The sequence below is a fragment of the Chiloscyllium plagiosum genome, chromosome 26 (assembly GCF_004010195.1).
Source record: "Chiloscyllium plagiosum isolate BGI_BamShark_2017 chromosome 26, ASM401019v2, whole genome shotgun sequence".
NCBI classification, from domain to species: Eukaryota; Metazoa; Chordata; class Chondrichthyes; order Orectolobiformes; family Hemiscylliidae; genus Chiloscyllium; species Chiloscyllium plagiosum.
The window spans coordinates 10854762-10882675 of NC_057735.1; the positions used below are offsets into that span (position 1 = coordinate 10854762).

Consider the following 27914-nt stretch of genomic DNA (forward strand, 5'->3'; position numbering starts at 1 on the left):
GAAAATTCATTGCACACACAAACTACAGTGTCTGCAAAATAGTTGCCTCTCATGTTTTTTTACACCTGTCTCCTCTCACCTTAAAAATATAATGCCCCGTCTTGAAATACCCCACCCTCGGGAAAATACACCTGCCACTCTCTTTATTTATACCCCTCATGATTTTATAAACCTCAATCTCCTATGCTCCAGTGAAAAAAATCCCAGCCTGTTCAACCTCTCCTTATAACTCAATCCCTTCATTCCCAGCAACATCCTAGTAAATATTTTCTCCAGCTTAATAATATTCTTCCAATAACAGGGTGACCAGAACTGGACACAGTACTCTAGAAGAGGTCTCACCAAAGTCCTGTACAACCTCAATATGACATCCCAACTCCTTTACTCAAAAGTCTGAGCAATGAAGGCAAGCATGCTAAATGCCTACTTAACCACACTGTCTATGTGTTCTTATGTTATCATATTGCTGTCTGTGGACTCTTAGTTAGAAACAGATGCTGGAATCCAAAGTAAACAAGCAGGAAGCTGGAAAAACACGGCAAGCCAGGCAGCATCAGGAGGTAGAGAAGTCAATGTTTCGGGCATAACCCTTCCTCAGGACTGGGGGGGTTAGGTGTAAGGTCAGCTGCAGATAAAGGGGCGGGTGTGTTGGGGAGGGTTTTGGGTGGGGAGACGGATGAATGGGCGGGATGAACACAGGTAGAGAGTGTAGCCCGGTTGGTCAATGGGAGGAATGAACCTGGTTGGTGGCTGGAAGGAAGGGGTGGTCAGAGGAATGGTACGAGGAGGAGGGGCTGGAAAGGAAATCGGGGGATGAGTTGGAAGGTTAATTGAAATTTGAGAATTCAATCAAGAGTCTTCCGGGCTGCAGGCTGTCCAGGCGGAAGATATGGTGTTGTTCCACCAATTTGCGGTCTGATTCGCTGTGGCAATGGAGGAGGCCAGGGATGGTCAGATCAGAGAGGGAGTGGGAAGGGGAATTGACGTGGGCGGTGACTGGAAGGTCAGGTCAGCCCCTGAGGGCCCAGCTGAGATGCTCAGCGAAATGTGCCCATAGTTTACGTTTGGTCTCACCGATATCGAGAAGACCACATTGGGATCACCGGATGCAGTAAGCTAGGTCGGAGGAGTGGCAGCTGAACAGTGGATTCTTGGCTGAGCACAAATTGACTGCAGTGTTTCCCAAATTACAACAGTGATTACTCTTCAAATGTGCTTAATTGGTTGTAAAGCTCTTAGAGACATTCGATGGTTACAAAGAAACATGATATAAATCCCTTTCTTTTATTGATGCAGACATAGGGAAAGGAAAAAGCGTTGTTGGACTCGAAACATTAACTTTGCTTTCTCTCCATTGTTGCTGCCAAACTTGAGTTTCTCCAACAATTCCTGAGAGGGAAGGGAAGTTGTTTTGAGGGCATGTGATGAAACCTCCAGGAATGCACCGACTGAGGTTTGTCAATGCCTCCTGCCCATCAAGTCGTTGAAACACCACACACGTGCCTCCCCATCTTTCCCTGCATTACATTCCTGGCAACTAGAGGCATGGAACTATTAGAAGCGATATGGTTAGGGTTAGGTGGTCATTTGGCCCAACTGGTCTATGCTAACACAAAGACATCCCAATAACCTTTCTAATCCCATCTTCCTGCACACGGCCCATAGCCCTGCAGTGTAAAGCACTTAAGGTGCAGATCCAGGTACTATTTGAAAGAGTTTAGGGTCTCAGCAACTCAGGCAGCAAATTCCAGACACCCACCACCCTCTGTGTAAGAAAGTTTTTCCTCAAGTCTCTCTAATCCTTCTGCCATTCAGTGTGAATCTCTGACCCTTGGTTTTTGAACTCTCTGCCAAGGGAAACAGGTTGCTCTTGTCTACTCTTCTGGAGTACTGTGTGCAGTTTTGGACACCCTGTTATAGGAAGGATATTAATAAACCAGATTTATTAGGACGTTGCTGGAAATGGAAATTTTAAAAATATATGAGGGATATCTTTTTACACAGACAGTGATTCGTGTGTGGAATGAATTTCCAAAGGAAGTGGTGGATGCAGGTACAGTTACAACATTTAAAAGACATTTAGACAAGTATGTTAATAGGAAATATTTGGAGGAATATGGGCAAAGTGCAGGCAGGTGGGACTAGTTTAGTTTGGGAACATTGTCAGCATGGACTGGTTGGACCAAAAGGTCTATTTTCATCCTGTATGAATCCAAGACCTCAATCGTTTCAACCCTCAGCCTTCTCTGTTCCAAGGAAAATGACCCTGACCTCTCCAATCACTCCTCCTACATACAATTCTCCAGCTCTGGCAACATTCTGGTAAATCATTTCTGCACTCTCTCCAGAGCAGTTCTGACCGTCCTGTGATGTGCTGACCAGAACTGCACACAATACTCCAATTGTGGCCTCACCTTTCTGAACTGACACTTTTTGAGTCGCTGGTTTTTGACAAATAAGGCCCCCATTTTATTTTTGAAAATCGGAGCCTAACATCAGAATGCGGAACCCTGAATCAATTGGAACTGTCTCTCACTGCAGGCACACAAGGTGTCTCAATGGAACTGGGGCAGGTAGTTAGCAATGTCCAGTAAAATCATTGCCAGCATTCTCAAAGATCCATCCCACCCTGGCATTGCTTTTCTACAACCTCTACTATCAGGGAGAAGGTACAGAAGCCTGAACACACACACCAGCCGGTTTAAAACAGTTTCTACCTTACTGTTGTTAAAATACTGAATGGACTCACAAACTCTTAACATTTACCTGTACCTGTGTTTTTGTTTTTGCTGCTGTTTACCTATTATTTACTTACCTGTGCTACTTAACTCTGATCTGCCTGGATTGCTCACAAAACAAAGCTTTTCACTGTGTCTCAGTATACACGTGACAATAAATTCAATTCAATTACATTCAATTTAAAATACTGCCAATGCTAGAAATCGGAACTCAACACAGAGAATGGCTATCATGAGGGGACATAATTTTAAGGTGATTGGAGGAAGGTTTAGGGGAGATGTCAGAGGTCAGGTCTTTACACGGAGAGTGGTGGGTGCATGGAATTCACTGCCAGCGGTGGTAGTGGAGTCAGAGACATTAGGGACAGTTAAGTGACTCTTGGAGAGGCACATGGATGATAGTAAGATGAAGGGTATGTAGGTTATTTTGATTTGAGGGTAGGATAGAAGGTTGGCACAACATCAAGGGCTGAAGAGCCTATACTGTGCTGTACTGTTCTATGTTCTATGTTGTGGAATGCTGAAAAAATGCTGCAGGTCTGAAGAAGACCTAGAAAAATTAACTCCGTTTCTCAGTCCACAGATGCAGCCAGACCTGCTGGGTTTCTCTAGTGTTCTCTGAGTTTGTTGAAGTAAAATTGAATTGAATTAGCTTTATTCTTACATGTACTCACAGAAGTATAATGAAAAGTTTGCAAGTTGTCACTACAACACCATTTCGGGCACAAAGGTACTGAGTTATAGAATCTTAGATACAAAGCAGAAAAATAAGGAAAACAAAGTTAAGAAGTTAAATGTTGCAGTTCACTTTCACACTTTTGCAAATTTGATTATCCACACGATAAATATTGTGCATCTTTCCGCCCACTGCAACTCCAATACTCGTTCAGCTGAAAAAAATGTGCAGTGTGTCTGTGCGGCACAGTACGCAGTCACATATTGTTCGTGGCACAGTTAGCTGTTTTCACCGTTTGTGAAAATCACTGACTGTGATATTCTTAGGGAACACACATCTGCTCACCTCCCCTCTCAACTCCCACTTCCACCTCCCCCCCCAATCCCCCCACCCACCTCCCCATTCCATTCAAGTTGACATTTCCCTGGCTCCTAGTGCCAAGGACATCCTGGGGTTTTAGCCCCATGAACAAGTTGCCCCAAGGAGATAAAATTTGGATGTAAGCGCTGAGAACTGATCACCAAGTGTAGGCATTGCAGCTAAACCCAACCCCACCTCTCTGCTGTCCTGGCCTTCCCACCTACATGCTCTTCAGGAGCATTCGGCCATGAAGGGGAAGGGGGTTCCTGGCAGATGTAGCCCATAGTGGTAGCAGCTTTGACAGGCAACAGAGTGGCTTGCATTTGTGTAGCGCCGTTCACAGCCTCAGAGTATCCCGCAGCCCTTGTCAGTCATTTAAGTGCCTTCTGAAGTGCAGTCAATGTGAAATGCAATGTAGGAAAATGAGCAGTCACATTGCACACAACAAGGTCCAACAACTAGCAATGCCATGTTTTTTTTTGGTTGGAGGCCGGGGACCCCAGAGAGAATTCTCTTGCTTATCCTCACAATTTTGCAGTAGGATCTCTTACATCCACGTAAGTGGAGAACTGGGGTGTCGATTCAATCAATCATTTGGAAGGTGGCATCTGCAATAGTGTGGTACTCACCCCACGACTGGGTGTGCCAGTCTGGATGCAATGCTCAGCTTTCTGGAGGGGGAGCACATGGCATTCTCGCTCCAAAGCGAGGGGGCTACCCACTGAGCCACAGATGATCCGAACTAGAAGCAGTAACTGGGATCTTGCTCTTCATTAATGGCTCAGAAGACATTTGTTCACCAGTAGATGCAGGTTTTCAGTAAAAACTGAAAGTAACGTGGATGTTGTAAATCAGAAGCAAAAACAGAAATTGCTGGAAAAGCTCAGAAGGTTGGCAACATCTGCGGAGAGAAATCAGAGTTAACATTTCAGATCCCGTGACCCTTCCTCAGAACTGATGGTAGCTAGGAAAGTGTCATTTTTATTGCAGAAGATAGGGTGGGGGGAGGGGGGTAAGGAGTAAACGATAGGTGATTGGGGATAGAGCCCAGAGAGAGAGAATAGTTGGAGAGAGTGGGCAGTGATCTAGCTCGGAGCGTGAATAGCTGTTAATGGGGACTGTTAGTGGCTAACAGTGGGTGGTGTGTAACAGCAGACAATGTGATAACAAGGCTTGGTGTGTGGGGATTGGGGTAAGGATACGGGAAAGCTTGAGCCCTAAAGTTTTGAACTCAATTTTGAGTCCAGAAGGTTGCTGTGTCCCCAAGCTGGAAATGCAGGTTTTGTTCCAATTTGTGCAGTGGCCAATGTCTAACTCTTCCCTTTTGAACTGCACCTGACAAGTTCCGCAACACATCGAGGGCAATGCGGAGACAGCCTGGGTAATCAACCTCACGCCATGGATGGATTATGAATTCCGAGTCATCGCGAAGAACATCCTGGGGACCGGTGACCCCAGCCTGCCCTCACAAACGATACGCACCAGAGAAGCTGGTAAGTAGCCTCGCTTTTGGCACCACCAGCCTCCAGTTGTGACCCCATAATGGCTTTTTACAGAAACTTGATACAAACGCGGAGGACCCCAGCCACCGTTGGCACTCTGCAACAAAGGGTAAAGAAAAAGCTGTAGGTGCTGGGAATTGGAAACTCAGCAGATCAGGTAGCATCAGTGGAGAGAAAGAGAAAGAGAAAGAGAGAGTGCTCTCAGGTGGATTTTCATCTCCGAGGTGGTAGAGGGAGTCAGTAAAATTCCTGGAGCTTGACGCAGTCACTTTGAGGCAAAGTGTGCTCAAGAATAGAAATGGCAGTGGGCTGCAGTCAGGGCAGCTGAACTGGGAAATCTTTCAGAGACAGGCTCTGGGGTTCACACACACCAGCGTGGGCTGTTTTAAAGGCTTGGTTTGAAGCTGTGGGGCTTCACTTCAATGATAATAATGAAATGAATGTCCCCTAATCCTACCCCTTGAACACACTCACACCCCACCACAAAACCCCACTCTGACCCCGCCATACACATTTGCCATGTACCAGTCATCTGTGCTCCAGGACATCTCTGTATGAGTTCCTCAGGGTAATGTCCTAAGTCCAGTCATCTTCAGTTGCTTCATCAATGACCCCTCCATCATTACGGTCAGAAGTGGAGATGTTCGCTGATGATTGCACTATGTTCAGCATCATTCCTGAATCCTCAGACATTGAAGCAGTCCATATTCAAATGCAGCAAGATCTGGACAATATCCAGGCTTGGTCTGACAAGTGACAAGTAATATTCATACTACACAAATGCCAGGCTATGACCACCACCACCAAGAGACAATCTAACCACCGCCCCTTGACATTCAATGGTGTTACCATCACTGAATCCCCCTCTATCAACATCCTGGGAGTTATCATTGATCAGAAACTCAACTGGACTCACCACATAAATGCAGTGGCTGTGAAACTGGTCAGAAGCTGGGAATACTGTGACAAGAAACTCTTCTCCTGACTCCCCACAGCCTGTTCACCATCTACAAGGCACAAGTCAGCTGCAACCCCAACAACACTCAAGAACTTTGACACCACCCAGGACAAAGCAGCCCTCTTGGTGGCGTTACATCCACAAGCATCCACTCCCTCCACCACCAATGCTAAGTAGCAGCAGAGTATGTACTATCTACAAGATATATGCAGAATTCACCAAAGAATGCTGTCCTTCCAAGCCCATGACCACTTCTATCTAGAAGGACAAGGGAGGCAGGTACATGGGAGCACCACCCCCTGCAAGTTCCCCTCCAAGCCACTCACCATCCTGACTTGCAAATATATTGCTGTTCCTTCACTCTTGCTGGGTCAGAATCCTGGGATTCCCTCCCTAAGGGCATTGTGGATCAACCCACTGCAGGTGGACTGCAGCGGTTCAAAGAGGCAGCTCACCCCCACCTTCTTAAGGGGCAACTAGGGATGGACAGTAAATGTTGGCCCAATCAGCAACTCCCACATCCCAAAAATGAATAAATAAAAAAATAATTCATACCACTTATGCCTCTCTACTCACCTCTTTCATGGCTCTTTTGTCCCCCATACCCAATTATTGCATTTCCATGCCCACTGACTCACTGTACTCTGTATATAACCACTGAATTCTATAGTGAAATAGTTTCAGTAAAAAAATGCCTTAAAAAAGTCATTCATGGTTTCTTGCTATGTTTTAAAAACAGGTCCTTTAACTACAGGGCATTGGAAAGCCAATTATCAAGGACCTTCAAATATCACAGCAGATGCTGCAGGCACTCGAAACTTCAATTTTGTGTAAATAAATGCAGCAGATTTTTTTTTTGTTAACTGGCATCAATGGGACCAGGCATGTGCTGGTTTATCAAATATTCCAGATAATCAGGAGGTACACATAACCAGAGTAAACCCTGACTAAGACATCAGCATCTTTTAAAACATCTATGTAAGATCATCAACACACCTTCTAACATCAATGAAAAACCACACAGCAAGCAATAAAAATATAGTGCAGCATAAATACTCATAGATCACAGTATTTGAGGTAAACAATATTTGCCAGTAAATCAAGAGTGCCAGTTGATAAGATGCTGGTTAAAACCAAGTTTGCTGAATTGTGTTAATGGCAGCAGAGAACTAGATCTGTCAAACTAGTAATGTTTTCCTTGGGGCTCAGATGTGCTAATAGTCTAATGGATACCCAACCTCTCAGCCAAGAATACATCATGAGCCAAATGAAGCTTTTGTTTATCTTGATGCTGGATATGGTCTCTTAGACAGCTCCTTGCTTACAGTTAAGTGTATTCCAATTTGTGTTTCCTAGCTCCAACAGTTGCTCCATCAAACATTAGTGGAGGAGGTGGAGATCAGCACGAGGTGACCATGTTGTGGATGGTATGTATTAAAAGGGGTTCACATCTGGAACTGGGAGGATCCCAGGCTCACAGTGGGAAAGCGCTCCAACTGAAAACCACAAGATATAGATTAGAAGCAGAGATTCTAGACAAAAGTAATTCCTTTGTTTTCAACAGTGAAAGGCAAGGCCTTTAATGTCTCTTCCTTCTTGCCAACACATCAGGGACAAATTTACAAATACAAAAAAAAATCACAAATGAGGCTAAAGGTTGCCTGAATACTTTGCCCCATAGAGCAATGACTTTGTGGTCTTTTTCCTTATTTTATCTCACCTTATCAGCTGGTGATCAGCTTCCACTCCTTCCTATCCATGTACTTATCAACTTCCCGTTATATTAATTATACTCTCATCTCTGCCATTCTCTATGGTAGCAAGTTCCACATTCTAACCTCTGTGTTTATAAAATCATGTTGGATATAGGTAAGGTGAATGACAAGGGTCTTTTCCCTAGGGTAAGGGATTTCAAGACCAGGGGGCATGTCTTTAAGGTGCGAGGGGAAAGATTTTAAAAAGACATAAGGGACAATTTTTCTTTTAAGTGGAGGGTGGTTCATGTGTGGAATAAATTTCCAGGGGAAGTGATGGATGCAAGTACAGTTACAACAGTTAAATGCCATTTAGATAAGTACATGAATAAGAAATGTTTGGAGGGATATGGGCCAAATGCAGGCAGGTGGGAGTAATTCGGTTTGGGATTATGGTCGGCATGGACTGGTTGGACCAAAGGAAATATATCGCTCCAGACTCAATGGGCTGAATGGCCTAATTTCTGCTCCTATGTTGTATGGTCTTATGGAGACAGTGATATATCACAGTGTAACAGTGACATCAGCTATCATGTGCAAGAGATTGTGATGAAAGGATGGAATAGTCTGCACTAGTGGGGGAATGAGAGAGAATAGGATTTTGTCCAATTGTATAAAGAAAAGTGTTTGCAGAAACCTATTGGGGCCAGAGACAAGCCATTGTTAGGTAAGGAGAAACTGTTACAGGTCACAAACTATCAGCAATGTCAAGGATAGACAACTCTCCAATGTGCAGAGCTGAACTCAAGCCATGGAATTACCTGAAATGAAAAAAAAAGGATTGTGGGAAGGAAAAGGGAATGGGATGAGCTGAACTGCTCTTTGAGAAAACTGGCATGGATTTAGTGGGCTGAAGGACCTAACTGTGCCAATACCATTCTGTGAATCGATTCGGTCACCTCTTCATCTTCTCCTTTCAAAGTTAAAGAGACCCATCTGGTCAGACTCACCTGATCATTATGAAATGCTGAACCTCTAGATTTGGTTTCAGCATTTATGGAAACTGGAAAAGAAAGTTTCAGGCAGTTCCTGGACTCCAGGCCCTTTGGCTGAGAGATGCCTGTCAGTTTGGATATTGGAGGATGCCACGTTCATCCAAAATAAAACAAAGATGTTGGGAATCTGGAACAAAGCAGAAATTTCTGGCCTGGACTGGACCTGAAATGTTAACTCTGTTTCTCTCTCCACAGATGCCGCCAGACCTGCTGAGTTTCTCCAGCAATTTCTGCTCTTGCTTCACCTTCACTTGTGATGTGCCTGTGATTCAAGCACACACTGAAATGCCTATTTGAAAGTCACTGATGGATCACAGACAAATGTTAGAGATGAGGCTAGAATCACTGGCACAAGTAAAGAACAGCTCCTCTGGGCGAAGCAGGGGCCCCATAGAATCATAGAAACCCCCCTCCCCCCAGTATGGTAGCAGGCCATTTAATCCACAACCCTCGAAAAAGCACTCCCACTCCATCTCTGCATTTCCCATGGTTAACCCACCTACCCTGCACATAATAGACAATTTAGTTTGGCCAATCCCCCTAACCTGCACACCTTTGAACTGTGCGAGGAAACCCACGCAGATACGGGAAGACTGTGTAAACTCCACACAGACAGTCACCCAAGGCTGGAATTGAACCTGGGTCCCCAGTGCTGTGAGGCAGCAGAGCTAACCATTGAGCCACAGGGCTTCCTCTGGGTGGGGATGAGGGTTTGAAATGCCTCTCTAAACGTTAAAAATCACACAACACCAGGTTATAGTCCAACAGATTTATTTGGTAGTACAAGCTTTCAGAGCGTTGCTCCTTCATCAGGTACAAGGAACAGTGCTCCGAAAGCAAGTATTTCCAAATACACCTGTTGGACTATAATCTGATGTTGTCTGATTTTTAACTTTGTCCACCACAGTCCAACACTGGCATCTAGACATCACTTCTAAATGTTGACTTCCCTATTTAATAATGGATTCATTTCAGCCCGTGCCACGTGAGTACCAGAACGGTGATGGTTTTGGTTACATCATCACATTCCGAAAAGAAGGGACAAAGGACTGGAAAAATGCAAAGGTTCTGGGAGCTGATTCCTCACGATACGTTTACCGGAATGATACAATTGCATCATACAGCCGATTCGAAGTGAAGGTGAAGGCCTTTAACAATAAAGGGCAGGGGCCGTACAGTCAGAGTGCGATTGTCTACTCTGCAGAGGAAGGTAAGCCTGATGATCCCATCCCTCTGAAGTTACCAGCGCTCAAGTCCTGAATTTCAAAACATCATTTACATTTAGACAGGTCAAACACTGGAAGGATGTTCCCAGTGACCAAGGAGTCCACAGTCTCAAGCATACGGGTCGGACTAAGACGAGGAAAAAAGTCTTCACCCAGAGAGTGGGGAGCCTGTAGAATTGTCTGCCACAGAAAGCAGTCACGGCCATAACATTGAGTGTTTTCAAGAAGGCATTAGATATAGTTCTCAGGGCTAAAGGGGTCAAAGGATGTGAGGCAAAAGCAGGAACAGGGGACTGAGTTGGATGATCAGCCATGATCCGACTGAATGGTAGAGAAGGCTTGAGGGGCGGAATGGTCTACTCCTGTTCCTATGTTTTTATCTTTCTTCCCATACAGTTGGACAATTTATTCAGAGAATTACAGCATGTTAGGAGGCAGTTCAGCCCATTATTTCTGGACTGGCTCTTGAAGTGAGCTATCCAATCGGTCCAATTGCATGCTCTTCATTGAGATAGAGATTTCAAAGGCAAGGATGAGTTGGAGAGGCTGGAGTTGTTCTCCATTGAGAACAGAATGGTAAAGGAAAATTTGACAGCGAGGGGTCTGAGCACAGTAGGTAAGGAGACTGTATTCCCATTGACAGAGGGGTCAAGACCTATAAGACACTGAATTAAGGTGATTAGCAAAGGTGAAATTGGGTAAAGTATTTTTATTCAGCAAGAGGTTGCAATCTGGAATTCACTGCCTGGGAATATGGTAGAAGCAGATTCCATTTTTTTTCTTTCCAAATTGAATTGAATAAAGTGCAAGAAATGATTACAGGGCTGTGGAGAGAGGGCAAGGGAGCGAGACTAATGGAATTGCTCTTACAGACAGCCAGAATTGTAAGATAGACTGAATGGCCTCCTATTTTGTAATCTTTCAATGATCCTCTCACCATCATTCAACAATTTTCTCCCAATCAGATATTAATCCGATTTCCATTTCAATGAGGCAATTGAGTCTGCTTCCACCAGCCTATCAGGAGTGCAATCCAGGTTATGTGCACCAAATATCAAAATTCTCCACATTTTCCACCTGGACATGATTTAGATTAAACCTGTGGTCCACGGCTTACTGACCTTTCTCTCAGGGGACACCGGTTCTCCTTACTTACTCTGTCAAAACCCTGCAAAGTTTTGAGCATCTTTACAAACTGCCCACTCCTTCTCCCAGCACCACCTTCCCAGCATCTCCAGTCTCTCCAGGTAACTTCCTCGACACCCAGCTTACCTCTACAGGTAACGTCCTACTATCCCCAGGTTACCTCTCCGGGTAACGTCCTACTATCCCCTGGTTACCTCTTCAGGTAACATCCTGCTATCCCCAGGTTATCTCTCCAGGTAACGTCCTACTATCCCCAGCTTACCTCTCCAGGTAACGTCTTACTATCCACAGGTTATCTCTCCAGGTAACGTCCTACTATCCCCTGGTTACCTCTTCAGGTAACGTCCTACTATCCCCTGGTTACCTCTCCAGGTAACGTCCTACTATCCCCTGGTTACCTCTCCAGGTAACATCCTGCTATCCCCAGGCTACTTCTCCAGATAACATCGTGCTATCCCCAGGTTATCTCTCCGAGTAACGTCCTGCTATCCCCAGGTTACCTCTCCAGGTAACGTCCTGCTATCCCCAGGTTATCTCTCCGGGTAACGTCCTGCTATCCCCAGGTTACCTCTCCAGGTAACTTCCTGCTATCCCCAGGTTATCTCTCCAAGTAACTTCCTGCTATCCCCAGGCTACTTCTCCAGATAACATCGTGCTATCCCCAGGTTATCTCTCCGAGTAACGTCCTGCTATCCCCAGGTTACCTCTCCAGGTAACGTCTGCTATTCCCAGGTTACCTCTCCAGGTATTGTCCTGCTATCCCCAGGTAATCCCTGATTGTGGGGTCTAGAATTAGGGAACATTGTGTTAGAGTAAAAGGGAGGGAATTTAGGACTGAGATGAGGAAGAACCTCTTTACTAGAAGATGACCAGTCTTCGGAGGAACTGTGGATGTTCAATCATTGAGTAAGTTTAGTGGGAGATTGATAGATTTCTAGTTACTAATTACATCAAGAGATATGGGGATAATGCAGGAATATGGCGTTGAGGTACATGATCAATAATGATTTAGAATGGCAGTGCAAGCTCAAGGGGCTGAATGGCCTACTTTTCTGATCCCAAATTCCTGATTGTGGTCATCCATTTCTAGCAAATCCCTTGTGCATCCTCTCCAAAGCCTTGTCATTCTTCCTAAAGAGTGGCTTCAAGAATTGGATATGATGGACAATGAATGCTGCTTCAGCATGAGGAATCATAACAGAAGGCAGTAAGACCAAATGGACATCCATTGCCTCACACCACCCTGAACTGTTCGCCAAGAGGGTGAATGCTGGAAATGTAAATCACATAATGCGTCCTGTCCACAGCACGGAGGCCACTCATTGTACAGTCTAATGGTCCACTACTCTTCACATTCATCTCTCAACAAACTACTCACCAATCTTTCTCGCTCCCCTCAGAACCAAGCGTTGCCCCCTCTGAGGTATCAGCCCAAAGCCTGACCTCTTCTGAAATCGAGGTGAGCTGGCGTGCTGTCGAACAGGTCACCATGAATGGTATTCTTCTGGGCTACGAGGTGAGTTGCTGATTGGTCAATCCCTTTTCCCATTGAACTGGGTGTTCTGTATGTGGTCAAATGCGCTTTGTGAAACATGAAGATGTAACTGATCACATGACTCTGTCATAAGGCTCGGGGGGGGATCTGATTGACAGGTATGGGGTTGGGGTGTGGGGGTGGAGGGTGTGGGTGTTGTTGGGGGCAGGGACAGAATTCAAAGTTTGGGAGAAGATTTGTAGCTCGGCTGCTCGTTGTTGTGGTTCTGTTCACCGAGCTGGGAATTTGTGTTGCAGACATTTCGTCCCCTGTCTAGGTGACATCCTCAGTGATTGGGAGCCTTCTGTGAAGCGCTTCTGTGATGTTTCCTCCGGCATTTACAGTGGTTTGAATCTGCCGCTTCCAGTTGTCAGTTCCAGCTGTCTGCTGCAGTGGCCGGTATATTGGGTCCAGGTCGATGTGCTTATTGATTGAATCTGTGGATGAGTGCCATGCCTCTAGGAAGTCCCTGGCTGTTCTCTGTTTGGCTTGTCCTACAATAGTAGGACACTAAACGCTACATAGGACAAACAGGAAGACAGCTAACGGTCCGCATCCATGAACACCAACTAGCCACGAAACGACATGACCAGCTATCCTTAGTAGCCACACACTCAGATGACAAGCAACATGAGTTCGACTGGGACAACACTACTATTATAGGACAAGCCAAACAGAGAACAGTCAGGGAATTCCTAGAGGCATGGCACTCATCCACAGATTCAATCAATAAACACATCGACCTGGACCCAATGTACCGACCACTGCAACGGACAGCTGGAACTGACAACTGGAAGCGGCAGATTCAAACCACTATAAATGCCGGAGGAAACATCACAGAAGCGCTTCACAGGAGGCTCCCAAGCACTGAGGATAACCTTTTGAGTTATCTTTTTGATTGATAACTTTTTGAGTATTGATGTAAATAAAGGAGTGTTGTAGTACAAAAGAAGTTGAAGTGTCTCATTTAGTGATTGGAGCCTCAGGGACAACATGTATGCAGTGACATGCTGCTGCCTGAGATACCCCAGAGTAATATCTCAATGTGCAGGAGGCAGTGTTAGCTGGAAGCAAAAGAAACAGCATTGTACAGGGATGTGGACAAAAAATCCTCCCAGTCACTCTTGACAGTTTCTCACCATGCTTCGGATAAATTCACGTCGCAGGAGCTCAGAGGAATTTCCAAAGCCCGTGATAACGCACTAAATGACAATGCAGTGTGTGCTCCCCATGCAAGCTGCCATTCAGGACAGCGACTACAGTCATCTACACACAGGTAAACAAGAGCACGGTGATTGAACAGGAATCCAGGTAGTGCTAATGTGCCTCTGCACACAGATAGGTGACATCACTTTGTTCCTGTTGATAGTATTGTGTTATGCTGTAAAACTCACAGCCAGGCCAAAACAAATCCAGCACCAAGGCAAAGACTGGATCCAACATCAACAGAAACCAATGACTCAGACAGAGCAATTCCCCAGAGAATATAACCGATGACATCAGTCACTATGGCTGTCGGTAGGGTTATTTACATTTTGTAAACAGAGAACTAAGGAATATTGAAAAGCAAGTTTGAAATGCAATTTTTTTCACTTGACATTATTGTGAAAGAACAACTCCAAATCTGGAAATCAGATGGCCTACTCCTTGGAGAAGGTGGTGGTGAGCTGCCTTCTTGAACTGCTGCAGTCTTTGGGATATAGGGATGCCAAGTGTGCCATTAGAAAGAAATTCCCAGAGGATCACCCAGGTACACTGAAGGAAGGGTAATATATTTCCAAGGTCAGAAGTCGCATGATACCAGATTATAGTCCAACAGGTTTATTTGAAGTCACCCAGCTTTCGAAGCGCTGTCCCTGAGGTCAGGTTCTGTGAAAGCTGGTGATTTCAAATAAACCTATTGGACTATAACCTGGTGTCATGTGACTTCTGACCTTGTCCAACACTGGCACCACCACATCATGATATATTTCCAAGTCAGTGGGTGGCTTGGAGGGAAACTTGCAGTTGATACCATTCCCATTCATCTTGTCTTTCTAGATGGTAGTGGCTGTGGGTTTAGGAAGTGCTTTTGAGTAAGCTATTACAATGCACCTTGTAGCTGGTACAGACTGCCTCCTCTGTGTGACTGTGGTGAAGTAAGTGAATATTGAAGGTTGTGGATGGAATGCCAATCAAGTGGACTGTCTTAATGACACAATTGGAAAGTAGCTCTTATAGTGCAAGGGTAACATCCCTTCCTCTGCTCTAGAATGTCTGGGTTCAAGTCCCATCTCCCCCAGACATATGTCATAACGTTTGAACAGATTGATTAAAAATCAGACCAAAGTTCATTTCCAGCATCTTTGTTTTTTTTAATTCACTCGTGGGTTGTAGGTGTCACTGGCTGAGCTCGCATTTTCTGGTCATCCCTAATTGACCTTGGTCACAACTGAGTGTCTTTCTCAGTCATTTTAGTGTCAACCACATTTCTGTGGATCTGGAGTCAACTTTGGGCCAGGTCAGGTAAGGGCAGTAGATTCCACCCCTCAATGACATGAGTAAACTGCATTGGTCTTTTTTTTAATGACAATTGATTTTTAATTCCAGGTTTGTTACTGAGTTCAAATTCCACCATCTGCCATGAATCCCAAAATATTCTCAGAATTAAGGGGAGCCCATTTAAGATGCGATGAGGAGGAATTTCTTCTCTCAGAGAGTTGAGTGTCTTTGGAACCCCTTGCCACAGAGAGCTGTGGGGCAGAATCCTTGGGTATATCCAAGGCTGAGATGGACTCAATCAGTTGGGGAATCAAGGGTTTCAGGGAAAGGCAGGAATCTCAGATCAGCCATAATCCAATTGAATGACAGAACAGGCTCAAAGGCTGAATGGTTTACTCCTGTTTCCATTACTTACAGTCTCAAGGTTACCCAGGTCCCTGGGTTACTAGGCTCGTGCCAATACCACTAGACCATTGCCTCCCTTCACTGACCCATTTTACACCATGACGCATAGTCAGAATGACCCTCTGAGACATTAATTCGAAACAATCTGACGCAGTTTACCTAACATTTGTTTTTCACTAAATTACTTTCTTCTAATCTTTGTCAATTTCTTTCTCCCCTGTGGTTTTTTCCATCTTTCTCACATCCAAAGATCAGGTATTGGAGAGACAACGATAAAAAGGCATCGGCTGACCGCAAGAGAACGCCAGGGCTGGAGTTGTCAGCTCGTGTCACGGGTCTGAGGCCCAGCACTCTATACCACGTGGAAGTCAGAGCCTACAATAGCGCTGGGAGTGGTCCTCCCAGTCTCTCTACAACTGTCACCACAAAGAAAGCGCGTGAGTACTGACCTGGTGTCCTCATGTTATAACCTGCGGCAGAACAAACCGAACTGAAGGCCAAATCTTGCACTAAACTACTCCTGGATATGAAATAGTCACTAGCAATGGGGAGGACATTCCTTGTGCAGAGGGTGGTTAGAATATGGGAGAAAATATATTGAATTGATTTTTTTATTTGATTTGATTGACTATTGTCACATGCACCTAGGTACAGTGAAAACTTTGTTTTGTGTGCAGTACAGGCAAGTCATACCATACAAAGACCATAGTGTGATAGAACAGAGCGAGGAATTTGAAGTTACAGCTGCAAAGAAGATGCACAACAAACAAGATCAACATTAGACATCCAGAAGTCTATTAACAGCAGGGAAAGAAGCTGGTCTTGAACCAGTTGGTACATGTGTTTAAGCTTCTGTAACTTCTGCCTGTCAGGAGAGGTTGTAAGAAATTATGAGATATTGCTTGACAAAGGACTCAAGCACTGACAAGCAGAAAAGACCACAATCAAATGAACCATGATCTGATTGAATGGCTGAGCAGGCTAGATGGGCCGAATGTCCTGCTGTTCTTATTTATTCAGATCTTATGAAAGTGAAAGGGAGACATAATTCAAGCCTTTGAAAAGTTTTGAAGGTGCAGCTCAAGAATCATAATTCTGAAAACCTCAGCACCAACTAGTTTTTGAATAAAGGATATTTTTGGTTTTCGGATGAACTCACCCCTGTAGGTTTGTTCATGTCCCCTCAGGTCCATTGGTAAAAAGTTTCTGTTGGTCTAAACAAATCTGAAAGTTCAAAATTTGGGTGAAGATTTGTAGCTCGGGTGCTCGTTGTTGTGGTTCTGTTCGCCGAGCTGGAAATTTTTGTTGCAAACGTTTCGTCGCCTGTCTAGGTGACATCCTCAGTGCTTGGGAGCCTCCTGTGAAGCGCTTCTGTGGTGTTTCCTCCGGCATTTATAGTGGCTCGATTCTCCTGTTCCCTGGATGCTGCCTGACCTGCTGCGCTTTTCCAGCAACACATCTCCGCCTATAATGGTAGTGTTGTCCCAGTCGAATTCATGTTGCTTGTCGTCTGCGTGTGTGGCGACTAAGGAAAGTTCTTTTTCCCAAAGGCCCCAAGTGAACCTGTTGACACACTGAGTCAAAAAATCTTTCCAATTTGGGCCAAGCAAAGTTTATTCCAAAGGGCTCGGTGGCTCAGTGGTTAGCACTGCTGCCTCACATCACCAGCGACCCGGGTTCGATTCCAGCCTTGGGTGACTGTCTGTGTGGCGTTTGTACATTCTCCCTGTGTCTGCATGGGTTTCCTCGAGCAGGTCAGGTGAATTGGCCATGCGAAATTGCCCACTAGTGTTAGTGTTTGGAGGGAAATGGCTCTTCGGAGGGTTGGTGTGGACTGATTGGGCCGAATGGCCTGTTTCCACACTGTAAGTAATCTAAACTTGGAGTACCTATAGACTTTTTCTGGTCCGCTTTCAAAAACACCTTTGGTTTTTCAGTTCAGGGGCATGTGGATAAAGGATACACGTATAAATGTGTGATTGGTGAACACAACCTTAACATGACTGAATGCCAAATAAATCTACTACAATGAATATTCATTCAGGGGATGTGGACATCACTGACAACCTGGAGAAGGTAGTGGTGAGCTGCTTTCTTGAACCACAGTGCTCATAGAATCAATCACAATATGGATAAGGGCCATTCAGTCCAACAAGCCCAGACTGACTGTCTGAACAGCATCCCATCCAGACCCACCTTCCTACCCTATTCCTGCATCTCCCATGGCTAATCCACCTAACCGTACACATCCCTGGATAACTCTGGGCAATTTGGCATGACCAATCCACCTAACCTGCACATTTTTGCACTGAGAGAGGAAACTGGAGCACCCAAAGGGGAGAATGTGCAAACTCCAAACAGTCGCCCGAGGTTGGAATTGAACCATGTCCCTGGCGCTGTGAGGCAGCATTGCTAACCACTGAGCCATCATGCTGCCCCAAGCTGTTAGAAAGGGATTTCCAGAATTTTGACCTGGTGATAGTGAAAGAACAGAGATACAATTCCAAGTCAGGATGGTGAGTGGCTCAGAGGGGAACCAACAGGAAATAAGGTTTCCATGTACCTGCTGCCCTTATCATTTTAGATGGCAGAGATCACATGAATGGATGCCGTCTGAGGAGCCTTGGGAAGTTATTGCAGTGCATCTTGTGTCCTGTAGATGCAGTTTGTACTGTGCATAGGTGGTGAAGGGAGTGAAAGTTGAAGGTGGAGGATGGAGTGCGAATTAAATAGCTGTCTTGCCCTGAATGATGTTAAAATTCTGGAGTGTTGTTGGAGCTGCACTCATTCAGGTAAGTGGGGAGCATTCCATTGTAGCAATAAAGTGGATGTTAGAACACGGAAACATGCACTGCCTGCATGCATTCCCCACTCACATACAGGCAGCACCCACATGCATAAAGCTAATAACCTTCGGAAGCAGAGCACTCAAAGCCCCCTAGATAACTTGCATTCTTATAATAGAAGAAAGTCATTCTCAATAACATAAACAGCCACAATATACCGTGAAGATTAAACCTCTCAATCCAGAAAGGCATTTTCTTAACAAAAACAAAAATTGCTCAAAAAGCTCAGCAGGTCTGGCAGCATTTGCGGAGAGAAATCAGAGTTAATGTTTCGAGTCTGGTGACCCTTCCTCAGGACCAGTACCTTCTCCATGTTTTCAGTCACTGCCAGACCTGCTGTACTTTTCCAGCAATTTCTGTTTTTATTTCTGATTTACAGCATCCATAAATCTTTTTGTTTTAATTAAGCACGTTCTAAAGTCTGACTCTTGCATTTTCACTGTGTCTTATTTTGTTTTTCACTTCCCAAAACTTTTTCCGCTGACTGTGACTTTGCCAGTTTTCTGGGTAACCACTCATCCCTGTTAAACATAAAAGTTAATGGTTCCCAAGCACCCTCCAGTTGGCCTTCACAAGATCAGCACGTGTGTCCCCCGTGCCTAGATTTGAGGAGGACAGTGCAATTTCTGAGGAGGACAAGGAAGCATTGGATACAAAATGAGTAAAAGGCAGCAATTGACATTTCCCAGTGAAACTCTACACTCGAGGAAAACCCATTTGTTGTCAGCACAGAAAAAGGTTTATTTTCCCCCGTGGCTTTGGCCAGCATGTGACCATAGTCCCCACACTTAATGACTAACCTCGTGGTATTCTCTGGATAATAAATCCGACTGTGCCAACACAACCCAAGGACAAAAATATATGTGTATTTATCAAACAACACAAATAGCCAATACATTGATCTATCTCCATTTATGAACTAAGTCAGGTATCTGATTAAAAACCTCAATAAAGTAGTTCACTTCTTGAATTTCAACAGCAAGTGGTGTTGCTCACTGATAGACGTGCAATGAACAGTTCCCATCTACATGGATATTAAAGTAATCTATGTCCACAGCAGCAAGACATAAACTACATTTAGGCTTGGACTGATAAGTATTAATTAACATTTATGCCACACAAGTGCAAGGCAATGAGTATCTCCAACAAGAGATATTCTTGTCCAGGGATATTCAACGTCACTGAAAGTTCCCCACTACTAATATCCTGTGATAACCATTGGACAGAAACTGAACTGGACTGGCCACATACATCCCATGGCCATAAGAGCAGGTCAGAGGCTGAGAGTTCTACATCAGCTCCTCACACTCCAACCAGCTGAATGCCATCCAGAAGTAACAAGTCAGGAGTGTAATGGAGTACTCCCCACTTGCCTGGATGTGTGCAGCTCCAAAATAAGAACATAAGAACTAGGAGCAGGAGTAGGCCATCTGGCCCATCGAGCCTGCTCCACCATTTAATAAGATCATGGCTGATCTTTTCATGGCCTCAGCTCCACTTACCTGCTCTCTCTCCATAACCCTTAACTCCATTACTGTTCAAAAAAGTATCTATCTTAACTTTAGAAACACTTACTGAGGAAACTTCAACTGCTTCACTGGGCAGGGAATTCCTGCACTCAAAAAACACTCAAAAAAACTAACACCACCCAAGACAAAGTAATCCATTTGATTGGCATCCCATTTCCCACCTTAAGTTTCCATTCCCTGCACCACTGGCACATTTTGGCAGTAGTATGTACCATGTGCAATACATACTGCAGCAATTCACCAAGGCTGCATTGCCAGCGCATCCCAAACCAACAACCTCCACCATTCAGAAAGAAGAGGGCAGCGGTTGCACAGGAGCACCATCACCTGCAAGTCCCTCGCCAATTTACACACCATCCTAACTAAAGAGTACATCACTGTATCTTCACTGTCACTGGTAAAACCCCTGGAATTCCCTTCCTAGAATTCATATTAATAGGTTTTGCTTTTAAGGCTGTGATGAGGAGAAATTTGTTCTCTCTAAGTTGGAATATTCTTCCCCTGAAAATATTTGAGGTTGGGCCATTGTATTAATTCAAGGCAGTATTAAATAGATTCTTGATAGCCAGGGGAGTCAAGGGCTGTGGGGGGTCACACATGAAAGTGGAGTTGAGACCCCAACCAGATCCAGCTGTGATCTTATTGAATGATGGAACAAACCCAAAGGGTTGTATGGCCTTGCACAGAGAAAACCAGTAAAGAATAAAGATCATACTTGGAAATGAATATATTGGTCATTCTGAACCGTTATTTTGAAATGTACAAGATGGGTCAGAGCAATATGTCGCTTTTACAACAAAAGTAAAAAGTGTTGGAGAAACTCAGCAAGTCAGGCAGAATCTGTGGAGAGAGAAACTGAGATCATGCTTCAGGTCCAGAATACCTTCTTTAGCAATTTCTGTTTCAGATTTCCGGCATCTGCAGTACTTTATTTTTTGTTCTCTTTTGCCAGGTGTTTTGGGTTTGCCGGATTAGTGGTGCTGGAAAAGCACAGCAGTTCAGGCTGCATCCAAGGAGCAGTAAAATTGACATATTCAGACATTTCCTGGGATAGTCCAGAGAGCTATCTTACTAACAGTACTACCCTACATGGCCTGCAATATTCCAAGGAGATAGCTCACCACCACTTCCACAGCAGCTATTAGGGCTGGTCAATATGGGCTAGCCTAGCTGACAATACTGATAGTTCATGAATGAATTTAAAAATTGGCAAAATAAAATCCTGACGTCATCTGATGCAGGAACGATTGCGATTTCAAATAAACCTGTTGGACTATAACCTGGTGTCATGTGACTTCTGACCTTTTTCATCCCAGTCCAACACCGGCACCTCCTCATCAAAATAAAATCCCATCAGAAATCTCCCCCTGTCCCTATGAACGTCATTCACAAATGACTGAGTATTATTAATGGGCTTCATATACAGTGAAACATTTTAACCTCGCCCTGGTATATCTGTGTAATGTTATCATCTATTATCCTGGCTATGGAGATCTGTTCACATGCTGAAGGATGGGGTAGTGTCTATTCTATTTTGCCCTTAGTATTAGGAATTACTACCTGCAAACAAATACCGAGAGGTTTATGCATAACTTGAGACTCTGGGTATCTCTATATGCAACTCACCTGCTTTTTAAATAAAGTATTAATTGTAGATCATGGCAATGATTTTTAGTCCCCAAAATGTTCACTTCATCTAGTTTGATTATGTGGAATTTCCAAAAGTGGATCTTTTGTGTAAATCTGGTCCAGTTTTACTTTGAAGTCATGAGTTTAATTTTTCGCTCTTCTTGTGTTCCCCAGCTCCAAACCGCCCACCAGGTAAAATCTCCTGGCGATCAGCTGGCTCCTGGGTCAAGATCAAATGGGATCACGTCAAGGCCTTTGAAAATGAATCTGCTGTGGATGGATACAAGGTAGGATTTGGAAAATTCGACGTCAGCTTAGCAGTTCTGTTACTTCTTTTTAATTCTCGGCCGAAGAGCATCTCTGACCCACAGGACCATGGTCTCTATCCATGGTAGGATATTACGCCTGAATCCACCCCATCCAGAATAGATCAGATGAACACTGTGCAGTTAGTGCCTGTTTGATCCACACTGCTCACCCAGCTGACTGAACCAATTGTCCCCCCTCCCAGAGAGTCTGAGTTGCTGTGACAATGTACATTTTACAAACATGTTATAAAACATGTTTGTAAAAATGTTCTTTCTGGCTGACCAGGAATCTCTTCAACTATTAACTGTTTGCTGAAAGAAAACAGAGGGTTGTAGTTGATGGAACATGTTCATCTTGGTATCCAGTTACTAGTGGCATACCACAAGGGTCGGTGTTGGGTCCACTGCTGTTCATCATTTTTATAAATGACCTGGATGAGGGCTTAGAAGGATGGGTTAGTAAATTTGTGGACGACACTAAGGTCGGTGGAGTTGTGGATAGTGACGAAGGATGTAGTAGGTTGCAGAGAGACATAGATAGGATGCAGAGCTGGGCTGAGAGGTGGCAAATGGAGTTTAATGTGGACAAGTGTGAGGTGATACACTTTGGACGGAGTAATCGGAATGCAAAGTACTGGGCTAATGGTCAGATTCTTGGGAGTGCAGATGAGCAGAGAGATCTCGGTGTCCATGTACACAGATCCCTGAAAGTTGCCACCCAGATTGACAGGGTTGTTAAGAAGGCATACAGTGTTTTGGCCTTTATTAATAGAGGGGTTGAGTTCCGGAACCAGGAGGTTATGCTGCAGCTGTACAAAGCTCTAGGACGGCCACACTTGGAGTATTGTGTACAGTTCTGGTCACCGCATTATAAGAAGGATGTGGAAGCTTTGGAAAGGGTGCAGAGGAGATTCACTAGGATGTTGCCTGGTATGGAAGGAATGTCTTACGAGGAAAGGTTGACGGCCTTGAGGCTGTTCTCATTAGAGAGAAGAAGGTTGAGAGCTGACTTAATAGAGACATACAAGATAATCAGAGGATTAGATAGGGTGGACAGGGAGAGCCTTTTTCCAGGTATGGGAACAGCAAACACAAGGGGACCCAACTTTAAAGTGAGGAGAGATAGGTATAAGACAGATGTCAGAGGTAGTTTCTTTACTCAGAGAGTAGTTAGGGTATGGAATGCTTTGCCTGCAACGGTAGTAGATTCGCCAACTTTAAGTGCATTTAAGTCGTCATTGGACAGGCATATGGACGTACATGGAATAGTGTAGGTGGGATGAGCTTCAGATTAGTATGACAGGGCAGCGCAATATCGAGGGCCGAAGGACCTGTACTGCGCTGTAATGTTATATGTTCTATATTACTCCCTCTCTTGGCATAGGGTTGGAAGGCTTTACAAGTTGATACTCAACTTGTTGAGCTACATTGTGAACATATCTTGGTTGGCTATCAGGCCCTGGACTGAGATTTAAAGTGGGGATTACCTGGTTCAAAGGCAGGACCCCTACCCACTGCCACAACAGCACCCCTCTCAGGCCAAAGATTCTGCCCTGTCTTAGAGTCATAGAGATGTACAGCACAGAAACAGACCCTTCGGTCCAACTTGTCCATGCCAACCATATGCTAAACTAATCTCATCCCATTCGCCAGCACTTGGCCCATATCCCTCTAAAGTCTTCATATCCACATACCCATCCAGATGCCTTTTAAATGATGTAATTGTACCAGCCTCCACCATTTCCTCTGGCAGCTCATTCCATGCACATACAACCCTCTGTGTGAAAAAGTTGCCCCTTAGGTCTCTTTTATATCTTTCCCCTCTTACCCTAAACCTATGGCCTCTAGTTCTGGGTACTTCCCCCCCCCCCCCCCAACCCCAGGGAAAAACCTTTGTTTATTTATTTATCTATGCCCTTCATGATCTTATAAACTTCTGTAAGGTCACCCTCAGCCTCCATTGCTCCAGGGAAAACAGCCCCAGCCTATTCAGCCTCTTCCTATAGCCGAAACCCTCCAACCCTAGCAACATCATTTTAAATCTTTTCTGAACCCTTTCAAGTTTCACAACATCCCTCTGATAGGAAGGAGACCAAAATTACACATAATTTTCCAAAACTGGCTATGACAGTCTCTCGCAGCGATTCTGGTGGATAAGAAAGATGTCATCACACTATTTGAAGAAAAAGATATTTTTCTCTCTCCTAGTCAATGTGTGTTCTTTGAAAAACACAGACAGACACACACACACATATATATATATATATATATATATATACACACACTCACACACACACCTTGAGAAACGGTTGATCACGTGTAAAATTCTGGAGACAATATTGTGCGATGTGTTCAGAAGGGCACAGACAGACAGACACACACACACATATATATACACACACACACACACACACCTTAAGAAACAGTTGATCACGTGTAAAATTCTGGAGACAATATTGTGCGATGTGTTCAGAAGGGGTGATGCATACAAGCCTTTCTGTGCAATTTAACAACTATCCTAATAAGAAACTGCTTGTTATTTTAGGTACTGTACAAGGCTGAAGATCAATCAGAAATCAAAATGATAGAAACCAGAAAGAACTCAGTGCAAATCCCGTTTACCAATGACATGAGCTACCTGGTGATGATCCGTGCCTCTGGAGAAGGAGGAGATGGTGCAGCTGCAAAGATCCGAATATCGAAGAGCTCAGGTCAGCACGAGTCAGTAACCTCTCTGAGCTTTGACAGAGACTTGAACTGAAAGATGAGGAGATGGTAGCAGAGCCAGTTGGAACAATACAATTTGGAAGCCAGACAGTGAAGCTCTTCCCTCACGGCTATTATTTGTGCTCTTAAAGCCACTTTTTAAAAATTGATGCTTGGAATGTGAGAATCACTGACAGCATTTAATACCCTTCTCTAATTACCCTTGAGCAGATGCTCGTGAACTACCTATAACTTGATGAGTTCTTAGGTCATTTCAGAGTCAACCACATTGGTGGTAGGCCAGACTGGGTAACCATAGCAGATTTCCTCCCCTGAAGGACAGAAATGGGTTAGACATCTTTTTTTTAAAAATAATAATGCAGTTTTTCATGGTCACCATTACCATGGCAAACACCTTCCCCAAGATTCATGGAGTAGTTGAATTTAAACTCCTCCAACTACCAAGGTGGGATTTGAACCCATGCCCCCACTGCATTCATCCAGGCATCTGATTTACAAATCCAGGACATCACCATTGTCCTACCATCCCCTCTGATTAGAATTACTTTGGTTGTTGTTCAATGATACTAAATCTTCTTCTCTCAGAGGGTAGTGAATCTGTAGAATTCTTTACTGCAGAGAGCTATCAAGGCTGGGTGATTCAGTATATTCAAGGCTGAGAGAGACAGATTTTTAATCATGAAGGGGACAATGGATTAATTGGAAAAGTCTGGAAAGTCGAGTTGAGGATTATCAGATCAGCCATGACCTCATTGATGAGCAGAATGGACTCAATGGGCTGAATGGCCTACTCAGCTCCAACATCTTAGGATCAGCAATTGACCTGAGAAAGCCCAAAGAGATGGGGCTGATCTGGTTCTGGTCCAGTGCTGAGATTCTGCACTAACTGAGATTTCCTCATGAACTAAACCTCCAGCTATGACTGATATCCCTTACAGGCACACGCAGGCTGACCCACTGTCAAGTTGGAACCTTCCCTGTGACCATTTCAGGGAAGGATAAAACCAAGGGAGGGCTTCAATGCATTCTCAAGGGTCACTTCAAAACGCTTTGTCAGAAATCAAGGTCCTCTTTGTCATCAAGAGATTAAAGGCAAAGTTGTCACAGCCCATCAGATCACTCTCCCATTAGAGAGAGACAACTGGTAGTGGTTTAATCTGAGGGCCACAGAAGACAGTCCTTGATGACACCCTCAGCTGGTGCAGAGATTGAAACCATGCTGTTGGCATCACTGGACATTGCAAACCAATGAATAGTGGTCTAGCTAGTTGAACTAAACCAAGCAGCGCCCTCACCACCACCATACACACACACAAACACTCAAGGTATAGATCCACAGACAAAAAACGAGAATGCATTTACAAAACAGTGAGGGTTGTGGATAAGGTAGTTAGGAAGAAACTGTTGTTCCCACCAGGGAACAACAATGTAAGGGATTGACAAAAATAAAGCAATGACAACACAAAGAAAAACATTTTCATGCACTGTGGAGTTAGATTTTGGAGTGCACTGACTGACATTGGGGTGGAAGCAGATTCACTTGTGGGTTTTGAAAAGAGAATTGGAAGATCATCTGAAGACAATGTGCAGGTTTACGAGAAAAAAGGCAAGGAAGTGAGATGAACTGAGATTCTCACAAAGAACTAGCATAGACTCGATGGGCCAATTGGCACCCACCTACGCTATGACCATTCTGAGATTCTGTGGAACTGAGATATTATGATACTGAGCCATGGAAATGCTATGGAGATTTCTCTGGAATTTTGGTAAACTAATGATGAGAGTATTTCTGTAGAGTCTGGTCAAGTTGTTTGTTCTTTGAGTAATTTTTCAGCCTGGGGTTACAGGCATCTGTCAGGTTCCCTCATCCTTTCCCCCCGGGTCTTGCTGATGTGTTTGTCTCTCTGTCTGTCTCATTGATGGACCCCCCGGGAGCACATTACTCTTTGAGGAAATGTGTAATAAGCCCCAGACACGTTGGATCAACATTTCCACGCAACTCTTTGCCAATATGTAGTGCCTGCTGGGGGCCACACATAGCAGCATTATAAACATGGGGGAGCTGATTGCACCCTTGACTCAATTGCTTAGTTTAACCCACTGACGTCAGATTGTTGCAAGAAGCAGGCTAGTTTACAAACTGAGCTGTAGCTGACTTGTGTCAGCAGTTTGTTTGAGCCCTAGTTGTAATCCTCCTGGCTGAGCAGAAACAAAGAGTTCCAAGATGGCGTGGGAGTTCAACCCCTGTCATTCCACTTGCCTTTGCACCAGGTCCTGAGGTTAAATAGATGGGTGGCATGGTGGCTCAATGGTTAGCACTGCTGCCTCACAGCACCAGGGACCTGGGTTCAATTCCATCCTCAGGTGACTGTCTGTGTGGAGTTTGCTCATTCTCCCCATGCCTGCGTAGGTTTCCTCCGGGTGCTCCGGTTTCCTCCCACAATCCAGAGATGTGCAGGTCAGGTGAACTGGCCATCCTAAATTGCCCATGGTTTCAGGGATATGTAAGTTAGGTGCATCATTCAGGGGAAATGTAAGTAATAGGAGAATGGGCTGGGTGGGTTACTGTTTGGCAGCCCAGTGTGGACACCCTGGGCCGAATGGCCTGTTTCCACGCTGTAGGGATTCTATGAGATGGAGGTCACTCACAGGTAGGTAGCAAAGAGTTTTGTTAGATGTGCAGAAAAGGTCCTGATAATGTCAAGAGAGAGCAAGGCGAGAAATGTTTGTTTAGTTGTTGTGGTTCTGTTCGCCGAGCTGGAAATTTTTGTTGCAAACGTTTCGTCCCCTGTCTAGGTGACATCCTCAGTGCTTGGGAGCCTCCTGTGAAGCTTTTGTTTGTGGGCTGTTATAAGTCCTAGTGGTCGCAGAAGTCTGGCTGTCAGTTCTGAAATGCTCCTTATGTATGGTAGTGTGGCTAGTCCTTTGGGTTGCGGCATGTCCTCGTTCCGTTGTCTTTCTCTTAGGCATCTGTTGATGAAATTGCGCGGGTATCCGTTTTTGGCGAATACCTTGTATAGGTGTTCCTCTTCCTCTTTTTGCAGTTCTGGTGTGCTGCAGTGTGTTGTGGCCCTTTTGAACAGTGTCTTGATGCAACTTC

At 44.6% G+C, this 27914-nt stretch overlaps 1 protein-coding gene across 2 annotated transcripts in view; it reads left to right on the forward strand.

Moving 5' to 3' along the window:
• Nucleotides 1-27914, forward strand: part of cntn2 (contactin 2) — a 226451-nt gene that overhangs the window by 191876 nt on the left and 6661 nt on the right. For both annotated transcript variants that reach the window (XM_043716481.1, XM_043716479.1), the window contains 7 exons: nt 5118-5267; nt 7591-7661; nt 9959-10193; nt 12756-12871; nt 16026-16212; nt 21954-22066; nt 24633-24798. In XM_043716481.1, coding sequence (XP_043572416.1) covers nt 5118-5267; nt 7591-7661; nt 9959-10193; nt 12756-12871; nt 16026-16212; nt 21954-22066; nt 24633-24798 — 1038 coding nt within the window. The remainder of the gene's footprint in view (nt 1-5117; nt 5268-7590; nt 7662-9958; nt 10194-12755; nt 12872-16025; nt 16213-21953; nt 22067-24632; nt 24799-27914) is intronic.